We start from the raw sequence: 13,948 nt of genomic DNA on the forward strand, positions 1-13,948 counted from the left end.
ACAATCAAAATAATAAGTAAAACAAAATACTCATCAAAACGCAGTACTAAAATTTTTTTTTTTTTAATTATAAAACTGCTGCATGAAGTTCATGAATAAAAAAAAAAAAAAAAAACATGATTTACTAAAGAGGTGTAAAATGAATCTGTTCTTACTTCAAACATCCAATTATTTAATGAAGGAGTTCTATTTTTTACACATCTCCCGAAAAATACTAAATGGAAAAGTAAACACTTCACCTCAAGTTATACATAAATAAATCAGACCTAAATATATATCACTTCAGTCTTTTTGCCTCATTGAATGTCATTTTGCATTGTCAGAAATGTTTTTTATTCACTGGCAGTTCTTCAAAAAGTAACTCCACAGAAGCAAATTTCTATATATACTCAAAGGGAATACACTGCCATGTGAAAAAAGTACACCACCTATTTTAATGTTTTGCACATCTGGTTCTTAGGGTTTATTTCAATTAGGTAAACACATCTTCAGATGAAAAACAACACATGATATATTACAATGTGTCATTATTTATGCAACAAAGTAAGTAAAAAATGCAAAAGTAGTGTGTAAAAAAACACCTTTACCACTTCCATGGGAATTAAAGTGGTAATTAATCAAGTGCATGTCAGCAAGTCTGTCCACATATATAAAAGCAAAAGTTTTGGCAGTTTTTCTGGTCTGGAGCATTCAGGGGTGTGTTACCATAATGCAAATGGGAAAAGACACCAGCAATCATCTTAGAGAGATAATTGTTGCTTCTGTCAATCTGGGAAGGGTTAAAGAGCCATTTCCCTAAGTAGAAAAAATGCCCCTTCTGTGCATGCGCAGGAACACCCAGAGCCTTCCAGGATGCGTGACGTAGGTATCTCGGAAGGGGCTGCACTCCCATTCAGGCTTGATTGCCACCGTGATCAAGATTGAAAAGAGGAGGTGTTGCTCTTTAAAAAAATAAAAAATAAAAAAGAAATAATAAACATTTTTGCTTTACATATAAGGGGTGTCTACCCTTATATTTTAAAGTGAAAATGTTGGGTTTAGGTACACTTTAAGCACGGTGATGTAAGGATAATAATTTGGGCTTGCTTTGCAGCCAACAAATCTGGGCATCTTTCACTAAAGAAATCAACTATGATGTCCTCTGTATACCTAAAGATTACAAAGTAGTCAGACCATGTGAGACCATCTCTGTCAGCAAGCATCTCTAAAACAATGTGGTACAAAATAATAGGCCAAATTCCTCCACACAATACATTTAGTGCTCATAGTTGTAGTTGTAGGTGTCCAGCAACCCCATAATTCTGTCAGCTTTCTACCTCACACCTATACAGTAGACCCCGGTTTATCGCAGGGGTTACGTTTCAAAACCTCCCGCTATAAATGAAAATCAGCGATTTTCGGGCACCACTCCCAAATGCTTTTTGTTTAATATGATATGTGTTACATTACTTGTAAATACAGAACTGTACTGTAATAAAGTCAGTACTTACCTGTTAGGAGACAATCATGATGAGCATTTACAGTTCTTCAGAAGGCACCCCTTCATCAGGTGCTTAAGAGTGTTGCATGTCTTCTTGTGGGGTTGCATCTAAAGTCATCTTTGCAGGTTGAAAAAACATTGTGATGGGCAGTTGCTGGCATTGCTTCTTCATACTGGTGAGGATGGTTTTGTATGATTGCATTGCAACATCAATCGCATTCTTGAACTGCAACAAGCGAACCATAGAGGGACCCCATGCTTCAGCCATCCCTTGCAAGTCTTTCTAGAGAGAGGTCTTGGTCGTTGTCCACCTGCAATAGATCACCTTGTTCCTCATCTTCCTTGCTTGCAGATTTTCTAAGTTCAGAAAATTTGAACTTAGAGAGAGAAGCCCTTGTAATTATGGACACATTCTGGCCACAAGGTTCTTCCAACATGCGTTTAAAGTTTCGGGTTTCGTTTCCTGTAGAACCTTTTGTATTACTTAAAGACACGTTTCAATGGGGAATTTACGACAAAACGCCTTAACAGAAAAATTATTGTGGGAATTCATGGCCTCAACAAGGTACTGAATAGTGTTACAAGTATAAAGCGCCAGGTGATGCCTTGATCCAAAGGTTGAATGAGGGGTGTTGTGTTTGCTGGTAGGAACTCAATGTGTACTCCCTCATAGGATAAATCTAGTGGGTGGCCGCTAGCGTTGTTCATCCTAAGAAACACTTTGAAAATCAGCCCTTTTTTGCAGAGATATATTTTGACTTGAGGGATGAAACATTGGAGGAACCAGTCAGATAAAAGGGCTTTGGTGATCCAGGCCTTAGAATTGTGCATCCAGTGGACTGGCAGACGTTTTTTCTTTTTTCTTTTCAGGGCCCTGGGGTTACCAGATTCATAAATTAGTGCAGCATTGCCACACACTATCAAGGATCCTTTTGAGGTTTGAATCCGGGAGCTCAGGCTTCCTCCTTCATTATAAAAGTCCTAAAAGGCATCTTCTTCCAGAATATTCCAGTCTCATCCATGTTGAAGACTTGTTCTGGCTGATACCCTTTCTCCTCTATGATCGCCTTGAATACCTCAGGGTACTTCTTGGTTGCTTCTACATCTGCTGATGCTGCTTACCCATGCAGCAGGACACTCTTGAGCTGGAATCTATTTTGAAATCGTGCTGGCTATAAATGCCATGGGCTCTTCTAGTGCTGTTGGTGATGATCCTGGTTGGGGGTCATCCTGGTTGTCTTTTTGGGCACACACTTCTCTGGCAAATTGCTACTAAAGTTGCCTGGCCTTCTAGATGATGACATTGGTGTCCAATGGAATGTTCTTCTTCCTGCAATCAGTAATCAAAACAGTGCTGATTCCATTCTCACATCCTTTAAGCATTTTGAATGTAACTGCCTGCTATGGTACTCCTGATGTTGGCTTCATCCTTCTTGATGTAGCTTATGGTAGACATTCAGGCCATAATTGCAGGTAACAGCAGCATAACTTTTTCCTTTTTGAAGCATGTCACCTTCTCATGGATTGTCAGATACTTCCTCTGGCTCTTAGGTTCCTTACCAGATGCCTTACCAGACAGTGTTTGGGTGACATATTAGGGCTCAAAGAAAAGGTGTAACAATACAGTACAGCATACACAGCACAAATCGAGAACACAGAATGCTGGGAAAATTTTGCTTCCCTTTCCCCAACTACCAATGTGATTGGCTGCTGGCCACTCATGCAGTCTGGGCAATCGGAATGCACCATTCATTTAGATTTAATGAGTAGGGCATTCCAATTGTTCAGACTGGTTCCTCCTCTCAGCACGCACTTTCCACCACAGAGTAGCAAAAATCCGCGATATATAATGCGACCACGAAGTATAAACTGCAGTATAGAGGGGATCTACTGTATTTTGTTTCAACTTTCTAATTCCTGCCCTTCAGTATGTACCATTTTCCATCATCTTTGTATTGTGGCCCAGTTGTACAGTTCCCCTGTATTGTGAGCTTCCTAGTGTCCTTGTGTTTTGTAAAAAGTAATCACTTCTAAGAAATGTATTCAATGTAGTGCAATAATGGGCACTTAGTTCACATTAGCCCTTAAATGCCGATACCTTAAACCACGAAAAGAAAAAGAGACTAAAATCTCAAGTATTTGTTCATTTGTTAACCATTTTTGCAAAATTGCTGGCTCCAACTGCAGTTTTGAATCTGCTCTTAACCTCCCTGGCGGTGTTCCTGAGTGTGGCTCGGGGTGGATTTTCTATGTAAAAAGCGGTAACCCCGAGCCACACTTGAGGAGGAATTTCCAGGGAGGTTAAATCTTCTACCTTGTTCCCTGTTCCAGCGGTGTCCTCCAGCAGTGCCCGCAGCGCCCTCCAGCGAGGTCTGTGGTGTCCTCCAGCGATGCCGGTGTCTTCTTCTCCTGCCAACGCCGGCCGGGCATCTGTGCAAGCTGGCGGTGCCCGGCCAAGATTGGCATCCCCAGCGTTTGAACGTTGGAGACATGAGGCTAGGGTAAGCAGATGCCAGCCAGGATCTGCTCAAGAGTGCGTGACTGGAGGGCGGGACCGTGCAGGCAGGTTGGCGGGACATTTAAAATTAGGAGGATTTTTAAATGTACCGCTTTTACATTTAAAAATCCTCTTTAATCATACCACCAGGGGAGTTAAACAGCAAACCTAGACCTTGGCACACAAAAGGTTCATGCTGAGGGCAACAAATAGTTAATAATTTGAACTGTAGCAAAGTGAAAACTGGAAGAGGTTTCAAGTGCAAAAGATACAAATCAAGTAAACAATACATTGTACAAATCTCCAAATCCAAATCTCAAATCTTGCAAGCAGAGCTGGCAGACTGCCTACACTCCCTGACAGCTCTTTCTCTCTTTCTCTTTTTCTCTCTTTCTCTTTCTCTCTCTCTCTCTCCGTGTGGCTGTCTGATGACAGCCAGCCAAGTGAAAATTGCCAATACATCCACTCAGCAAATTCTGCTTAGAGAGAACACTGTACTTCAAGTTATATTGTCTAATAGTGGTTCTAAAATCAATTGAATCATGAAGTATACTTTATTTTGATTACACATAGCTTCTGCATTTGGCTTCATTTTTGTTAAAAAAAAAAATGACATGGTGGAATATTTATAAATCAACCCCAAAGAATTTCTAAAATGTCCTTGTTACAGGTCGGCAATATTAGAGGGGGGTTAGATCAGTGTTATGAGTAGAAAATACTGAATACTTGTGTATATCTGACAAAGAAATTGTAATTATGTGTATCCAATAGAAATATATTCACATGTTTCTGCCAGACAGCTTAGCCAAGCCCTTGACCTCAGCTGTAGAAGCACAGTTTGGAAAGGAACATGTCTGTAGCCTTCTGACAACAAAGAAGCTCCACCAAGAGACATCACCCTTTTCTCACTCTTCAATCCTGTCATAATATTTAGTCAGCACCTCTGCAGAACCTATCTGGCTGCTAATCCTGTCCATCCCTCTCTCCAAGTACTACAGTACAGAGAAGTTTACAGTAAACTGGTAATAAAGCAAATTCGGTTATGCTGGGTGGATTAAAACAATAAAATCTATTTGTAACATTGACATGATTAAGTCAATATGTGCATTTAAATCTGCCTAGAATGTATTTTTTTGTTACTCTTTAAGAAGGAAAATACCTACTTTTTCTACATACCTATTTCACAGAACACTGTTTGAAAGGCAGCAGGCAAACAAATATTTTTTAGGAACTGACCCTAAAATAACTACAGTACTACTACAGTAAAAATAGAAGAATTAAAGAATATGTGCAATATGTTTCCTGGATGTTTCTGGAACTTTATATTGCTATGGCATACCATATTTTTATGCTCATTCTCCACAAATATGGAACATAAACAAGCAGCAGCTCCCAACACTGCTGCAATAAATAACAAAGAAGGTTTGATTTGTGCAGCAGTGAGTACATTAAAGCCAATTATCTTCAGAAAGAAATTGAATAAGGAGACTGCATATAATAAAAATGACAACCTGTGCTTGTCTGAAAAACATCCTGCAATTTGTATTCCACATGCAATTCTTGCGGAAAAAGTAATCGCTTTAATTAAGAACATTGGAATACTGTTCTAAGTAAATTAGGGTTTAATTAAAAAAAGAAAACATTTACAGAAACAGCTACTGCCACACTAAGTGATAAAACAGCATAAAGCATTAACCTGTCCTATATTAGAAAGCCTCTCCTGCAGAGAAGGTCTCATTAGCATTGGTGGGCCATATCTCCCTAACGCACGGTGCTAACCAACTGTATCAGCTGAGCTGTCAGTACAGCCTTTATAAAATACATATATATATATATTCATATATATATATATATATATATATATATATATGAATCAAAATTTAAAAACAAAAGTTTAAAAATAGATCCCCAGTGGTCCACATGTGGGCCCCAATTCATTAAAGGTCTCCAGGGCTGGAGAGAATACACTTTTATCAGTGAAGCTGGGTGATCTAACAAACCTGGAATGACTTTTAGGAAATCCATTCCAGGTTTGCTGCATCACCCAGCTTCACTGTGGAAAGTGTATCCTCTCCAGCCTTGGAGAGCTTTAATAAATGAGAGCCATGGAGTCAAAAACCTACAAAAAAATTCAGTACTGATGGATAAAACACCAACAATTATCAATAACTATAAAGAAAGATTATTTCAGCAACTGCAAACAGTATTTTATTAAGAAAATATTATGATCATGCAGGACATTGTGGTTACTACTATTATTGTTACATACATTATTTGACACAGTGAACAATACAATAAATTTATTGACACAGTGAAAAGTGATCAATCAAAACACACAAGGTGACATGTATTTTCAGAGTATTATGAGGTATTTGGAAGCTGATAATTTGTGTGTTTTGCTTGTTGTTGGCTGGCTTTTCTTTGCTTCAAATGGTTTTTCTATTCCCATACAAGTCTAAAATAAAAGTAGGCAAAACCTGCTTGAATCAGCTCAAATGGATTTCAAACTAATGCCATCATCACAAGCCCATATACTGCCTTACACTTTTGTTTACAGGCATTGAATGTTCGTAGTACATGTTTATAATCGCTTAAACAATCAGCTAGCTCATATTCAAAACAAAATTGATTGCATTCCAAAATTTTGCAATCAACTACATAAGAAATAAACATAGGAAACCTACAAACATTAGACACCCAAATATACAAACAACAGCAAAATACTGCTTTATATATGTTGTAATAAAGGTTTTACCTGAATAACGGTCTGTATTTTTACCCAGACATCAGCCATGTCATATAGCTTAATATCGCCATCTTGTTGACTTGTGGGGGAAGCCACAGTCTGTTGCAGATGTCCTAAAACGACTGAGTGTGCAGCAGCCACAGCATTAAACTTGTCAAATAACAGCTCCAGAAGTTCCAAAAGGAGCCTAGGAAAGGAGTAGTCATTACAAAACAGCTCCAGATAAAGCCCTACAATTATTAATTATTTTCCCTATTGCTGGCAATCTTCAAAAACAAAGGTAAACTTGGAGCAGGTGATATAGGATTGATAGAATAAACTTTAAATTATATATCTATACTATTAAAGATATAGATCAGAGGACAAAAGGGAAGCTAAAGAGTTGAGATGTGAAAAACAAATCATAATTCTACAAACTCGCTGAGTGACAACAGCCTCTGGGCTCCTCATCCTTTCTTTGTTAGCTGTAGTGGGTGATATGATTAGAAATGACTGGTACTCCTCAACTCAGTCACCAAAAGCATAAAGTGTTCTTGACCAAAAGCTTCAAATCTATTGTGTTTTTACATTGAATGAGTTTATGTCAGGAAGAGTTATTGTACACTCTCATTTTCCTCTCAAATTTCAACAACCAAAGGTGAAGGCTCAGCTCTGTTTACACGTCTATCTGCTCCTATTGCTGAAAAAAAAAAGACAAGTTTAGCAGTGTCTTATCTGAACTAAAAGTGAGTATGTTGAATTTGACCTATCAATGAAATTTACACTTCACACGAACCGACACTGTGTGAGAGCCTTACCAAATCAATTGTGTTAATTTCTTGTCATTATTAACACCTGCTACCTTATGCAACCTAAATCCTAGATAGCTGGTCACATTGTTTCTGCCTTGTTACAATTATTCGTTTTCTATTTTTTATTATTTTTTTCAGTTATCATTTCTGTTGGAGAGTGATCCTCACTAAGTGTTCCGTCAAAGTTAGTTAGAAAGACAAGAATATGGGATAAATCTCTGTAACTGAGACCCAGACCCAAAAGTGATAGGTACAAACCCTCCCCAACTCTCTTAAAAGCCAGTTTTTAAGTTAACAAAAAGATGCACAAAACAAAACATAACAATATTACACAGCCACAGTCATGTGTTCATGTGTGGTGTCTTCCAAAAATTGTATAATTTTGCTGGTAACTTTCATTCAACTAATTTTTTTTCTTTTTAGGCAAGAACGAGATTCATTTAGTATAGATATCACTAGAACGAAAATGCCATGAAAAAAATGGAGGAAAGACAGATGTGAACAAACCAAAAATGTTAAGCTACACATTCACAGGTTTTAATACCTTGGCAGGTTTTCATACCTCGGCTGATTTTCTTGAGTCACATTTTCCCCTCTTTGATAGCCATTATCTGCCACTTGAGTAGTGGAGCGTTTTACTATCTGTTTTAGTTCATGCTCCAGGCGTTCTTTTATAGCTTTCACAGTTTCTGGTATCTTTTTCAGCTTTGCCAGACCTTTGATTAGAATTCCCATAAACACAATGCTGTTCTCCTCAGGGTCAGAATCGATATCTTCTTTTATCTCTTGAAGACTAAGCTCCTTCACTAAAAATGGGAATCAACCAACCAAAGATCAGTGTGCAGATACACACAGTAACCAGAAATCATCTTCAAAAAATTTACATCAAATAAACCAAAAAGTAAAGTTGCATGTTAAATCAGTGTCAACATATCATGAATGTACTGAGTACTAGTAGTGTTCACAGCTGTGCAGAACTTCTGCCATCAAGAAATGCTATCTATGCAAGAGCAAGACTCTCTAACCAGTGCACCTGGTTACTACCAGCTGATTCAGCTGTCTGCCATGTCAGAGTAGAAGTGTTCTTCATAAAAACACATCCTTCAGAAACCTATTCTAAAACTCTGGAACTAAACCTTTAACGATAAGTATACACATATTAACACAAAATATATATGGTATCTGCTTGCCAGTATCTCAAGCCAAATAAAATAGTCAGAAGTGAACAATATATTGTCTACAGAAGCAATAACAAATCAACTAAAGATTAAAAACAAATTCTGTGTGGTGAAGGAATAATTACCTCGAGAAGATGCTTGAGAGAAACTTGACAAATAGAATGACACTGTGCAGGTCCCAATTTCCAGTCATACAAATTGCTTTTGTAATTGAGTTTCTTGTTGGCATTCGAAGAACAGTGAATTATCTAGTGAAATGTCATTAAGCCAAATCTATACCTGAAGTATTCATACTAAAATTCAAACCTTTTGCGTATCAAAGGCAAATACTTATTTATCTAGATATACTTTTTATTTTGCAAATAATTGCTATAAATTAATAATAGATTTGCATAATCATATAACCCCAAGCTATCACCAGGCATAAGATAGTTGATTTCTCTTATGTGTGTAGAAAATGTCCCAATGCTATAGAATTAATTAGCAATTTGTCCCATATTTATAAACAGAAGAAAGCAAAGAAGAAAAACATATTGTCTAACAAGTTGTTAAACAAAGGAGTTCTCCTGAATCTGAAATGTTTTTTTTTCCCACAGGTGGTAAAAGATTCTGGTCCAAATAAAAAAAAGGTTTCTATACTTTTTAATAGCAGTGGCATTGAAATTTGTAAACAAAAACTTACTTTTTAAAAGTTTTTCCTTTTCAACGTTAAGTGTGTCTTAGAAAAAAAACTCCTGCCAAAACCTAGGGCAACACTTCAACATAAATCACATCGTGCCTTCTAAAATCTTACTATAATATCAATTTTAAAGGCTGAAATACTACCTATTAATACTACTCCTACTACAGTGACAGAAACATGCTTAGGTAGACATCAATAAGGTTTATAGGAGACATCAACAACAAACTAAAAACAGTTGAATGTATCCACATGAGAAAAAAAAGCAAAGACAAATTTACCAATATGTGGGCAGACTATTGTCCAAGAAAGGCCAATATTAGGTCCACGTGCAGCTCCAACCTCCAGGCAGCCACACAGAAATAGACTAGTAAGAATGGTAAAGAATATGTGTTTCCCTCAACACAACATTAGGTGTAAGCACTGAATGTTTGTACTTGTGAGCTGTGCTGACAATTATAAATGTGCAAAACATCAACTGCCAATAAAGCAGGCTCAGGCTGCAAGTTACCAACCCAAATACATACCAGAAGAACAGCCAGGAGTTCCAAACTGAGAGTTATCCATAAATCTACGTGGGGTTGACAAGTTTGTGACATCAAGCAGAGGAACTGGGGAATCTTTCACAGTAGAACTGAAAGAAACAAAATCAGGACATACAATATTTACATGATATTGTTTTACTGTTAGCTTGAAAACTGATAAAGTAGGCAATGAAATGTACCCGTTTGTGGTACAATATTTTTTCAAGTACTGGAATAAATAAGCAGCCAATATAAGAGGTTTTTCCCCAATCGACTGATCTAGGTATCCCTTTTCTCTTACATGTTTTGCATGACAGGTATTTCTAAAAACATTCACAACACTTTTCATTTTCTCTGATGAGGATTATGACCAGAGATTCATCCAGCAGACAAAAAAAAAAAAGTTACAATGCACATGGCTTTGAGAAGTAAAACCTCCAGGCGATATTGTCAGGTATTGTTAAAGGGCTAAAAGAGAATTCTATAGAAAATAACGAAGAAAAATGTTTCTTAGCTACAACTGCAAAGCTTGCAAGGAACTATTAGAAATTAACAGATTTTACATGTCACCTGGAATATCTCTTTAAATATACTTCTATGTGCATGTATATTTTAATTAGTTGGGTGTACAATCTGATAGACCAATATGTGTAAACTGGGAAAAGGTTGTAACCTCCAAATACTCAAACGGTATTTACAATATCAAAAGTAACTTTAAGCCAAAACCTTGATATAATACAAATTGTCAAAAAATAGGAGGAGAGAAAGTTGGGTTTTTGTTAAGCAAAAATATTTAAATACAAATCAAACAATAATTATTCACCAAGTAACAATGAAAGTGATTATAATTTCAAATACGTGAGAGTGAGAACTAATCAAAAGCCCTTTTAATTAGCTTTGACAGTTCAAAGTGCCATAAAGGACTGATAATACTATTAAACGTTGTGGGAAAATATTGGTCTCAGACACATTTCGTCTGCTTAGGCTTCTTCAGGGGAATGCGAGATACATGGTGATTAATTATTGTTTGATTGGTATTGAAACATTTTTGCCTAATACATTTTTGCAATAAAAATACTGACAGGTAAAATAAAAAACAATTTATTGTCCTGGAATAGTGCACCTGTGGGTTAAAGAATATGCAGCAAGTGGACATTTTACACTAATCAATATGATTGCTTTGAGAGTTTGCAGTGTTTTATTTTGTGTTTAGTTGGGCTTAATGACCCAATTACACACATGCACTGCAATAGTACATGTTCACATTGTGTAATAACGCCTGGTGCACTATAGCACCCTATAGTTTTTGGGGGTTGCCCAACACTTCACAGTGATCCAAAAACGTTTAACTATTCTTGGGACCACAATGTAACACACTATGAAATGTTAAAGTGTGGTGACGTGCAATGCAGTCCAAAGGTCTATCAGGGACCATTTAAGAAGAATTAATACCTGTCTATATGCCCTTAAAGTCTTAAATTATTCTTTAATGTCTTTTATACTTAACATACATGGGTCAAAGAGTGTATGAACCAAGTGTCCAAGGCAATCAATTATTTAAATAATTTTCTTTCTTTTTTGAATATAATTTCAGCAAATGCAGGGAGTTAAAAATGTTCTAATTCACAGATTTGGCAAACTTTTTAGAACAAGATATGTGACCTTTACAAAAATCACCAAATATAACATTTAGAACAAAATGACACATATAAATGTTAATGACATCCTGAACAAAAACAAAGGTCTAAACTTTGCCAAAAAGGAAAATAAATAATATAGGCATTAACCTCCCGACCGTTAAGCCCGACCTTCATACGGGCTAAAAAAACTTGCTGTTTTGGTTAACCCCGAGATTTTCCGTAAATTAAAATCCCCACTTACCTGGTCCTGCTGTGCTCATCCAGCGTCGTGTTCGTGTTCCAGCGTCGTCCTCCGTCGATCTCCCTCTTCAGCGTCAGGTGCCTTCTCCTATACCAGCGGGACCGGTAAGAAGCCAGCCGGCATCTTGTGTTCCGCCGGCCGGCTTCTTACCTGGTCCCGCTGGTCGTCCCGCGTCGTTCTCCGTCCAGCGCCGAGTGCCTTCTGAAACGAGAAGCCGTCCGGCGGAGAAAGAAAAGCCGCTCGGCTTCTCCCTGCGTGCGTGATGACGTCGGCGCGTGTGCGGGAAATTCAAATTCAAACTCATTCATTTATTTTGTATTGGATTGAATACAAACTCCTGTATCCAATCCAATACAAAATAATACAAAATAAATACAAAGTATATAACTGGTAAATTCAAATTCATATTCTGTATTGGATTGGATACAAACTCGTGTATCCAATCCAATACAAAATAATATAAAATTAATACAAAGTACATAACTGGTAAATTCAAACGCTCATTTTGTATTGGATTGAATACAAACTCCCGTATCCAATCCAATACAAAAAAATAAAAAAAAATAAAATAAAAGTAAATAACTTGGAAATTCAAATTCATATTTTGCACTGGATTGGATACAAACTCCCGTATTCAATCAAATACAAAATAATTCAAAACAAACTCCAATAAATACACAATCAAAGTTTTAAAAATTGCCACACTAGGGAGGTGTTTTAGAATAATATAGTACTTTACAATATACAGAGTTATTGCTTTTTCAGTATTTTCAGTATTTTTGATTTGTTTATGTAGTCATGTAAGTCAAGTAATTTTTTTTTTTTTTTTACATGATTGTGTGTTTCAAACAATTTTTATATTCATAATATCTACTAGACCCTTGTTCGGACATATTTCTGTAAGTTACAGGTCTACAATTTAAAAAAAAAATTTCATGAAAAACAGTGGAACACTTTTGGTACAGAAATCTAGACCTCAGTGTAACGCTCAGGTGGTTAAAATTATATTAACTGAAAAACAAAAGCACTGTATCCTAAAAGGAAATGTGTTACAGTACAATAATATATATTTATTGAACTCAATTTACTTTCATGGCTTTTCCTTAAGCTCCCTGGCAGCCTGAATATTAACTATTTTTAAATGACAAAATGGTACATTTAAAAAGATTTATTATTTTAATTGCCCCCCTGGGCCCGACCCCATCCGCACCGTCGCACTGCCTGGATCTGCTTCCCCTGGCCTCGGATCCCCAATGTTCACATGTAGGGGACAGAGATGCCGGCCGGCATCGCCAGGGGAAGCAGATGCCAGGCATCGCTGGAGGACACCACAGGAACTAGGGGACCAGGTAAGACTTGAAAACTCCCTGCCAATTCCACCCGAGAGTGGCTAGGGGTTATGCCTTTTGGTATGGATAATTCACCCGGACTTAAAAAGTCTTACTAGTGCTTTCGCTTCTAAAATACATTCCAACTCTAAGCTCTACGCAGATACCAGCTTTTACATAATTATTGTCTATTTTCATTCCCTGTGCAACAAGAGAGAGAGAGAGACTACATAAAGATAATTACTAAAACTTAACTGTTGGATCAGACAGGGCATTATTGTGGAAAGGGATGCAGGTGATGTCCTTGCCAATTTTTCTTTTTTTTTTTTCTACTTTTTTATATTATTAGCAATAAAAACATTAAAACTCCTACATATACTTTGTATGTATCTTACTTACTTTATGTCATGAACATTGAATGACAAATGTTTGGCATCAGACCTGAGGACTAGTATTTTGCCAAAATACTAGTGCCAAAACCTGGGAATAAACCAGAGGACCAGTATTTATTATGTTTTTTTTCCCGTATGATATTATATTTTTTTCCTGTATTATATTATATTATATGTTTCTGTTTACAACTTACATTAAAAGAAATCATATTATGGTCACTGTTAAACCAGATTCTCTTTTATATGCACATTAGTTATAAGCTTTGCATTGTTAGGAAGAACTAAGTCCAACAGAGTATCATTTCTAGTTGGGGCTTCTATCAACTGTACTATAAAATTATCTTGTAATAAATTCACAAATTTCCTCCCTTTTGCTGTTCCTGTAGTGCCATTACTCCAGTCAATGTCAGGGTAGTTGAAATCTCCCATGAATAAAACACATCCACTTTTTG

General features: G+C 36.8%; 1 protein-coding gene across 1 annotated transcript in view; it reads right to left on the reverse strand.

Annotated features, from left to right (window-relative positions):
- The window catches only part of EXOC4 (exocyst complex component 4), a 233,933-nt gene that overhangs the window by 197,246 nt on the left and 22,739 nt on the right, over positions 1-13,948 (reverse strand). Inside the window, exons 5-7 of the mRNA XM_072399059.1 lie at positions 9,899-10,005; positions 8,077-8,320; positions 6,733-6,910 (exon numbers count right to left, since the gene is read on the reverse strand). Coding sequence (XP_072255160.1) covers positions 6,733-6,910; positions 8,077-8,320; positions 9,899-10,005 — 529 coding nt within the window. The remainder of the gene's footprint in view (positions 1-6,732; positions 6,911-8,076; positions 8,321-9,898; positions 10,006-13,948) is intronic.

Source organism: Pyxicephalus adspersus, chromosome 2 (genome assembly GCF_032062135.1).
Source record: "Pyxicephalus adspersus chromosome 2, UCB_Pads_2.0, whole genome shotgun sequence".
NCBI lineage: Eukaryota > Metazoa > Chordata > Amphibia > Anura > Pyxicephalidae > Pyxicephalus > Pyxicephalus adspersus.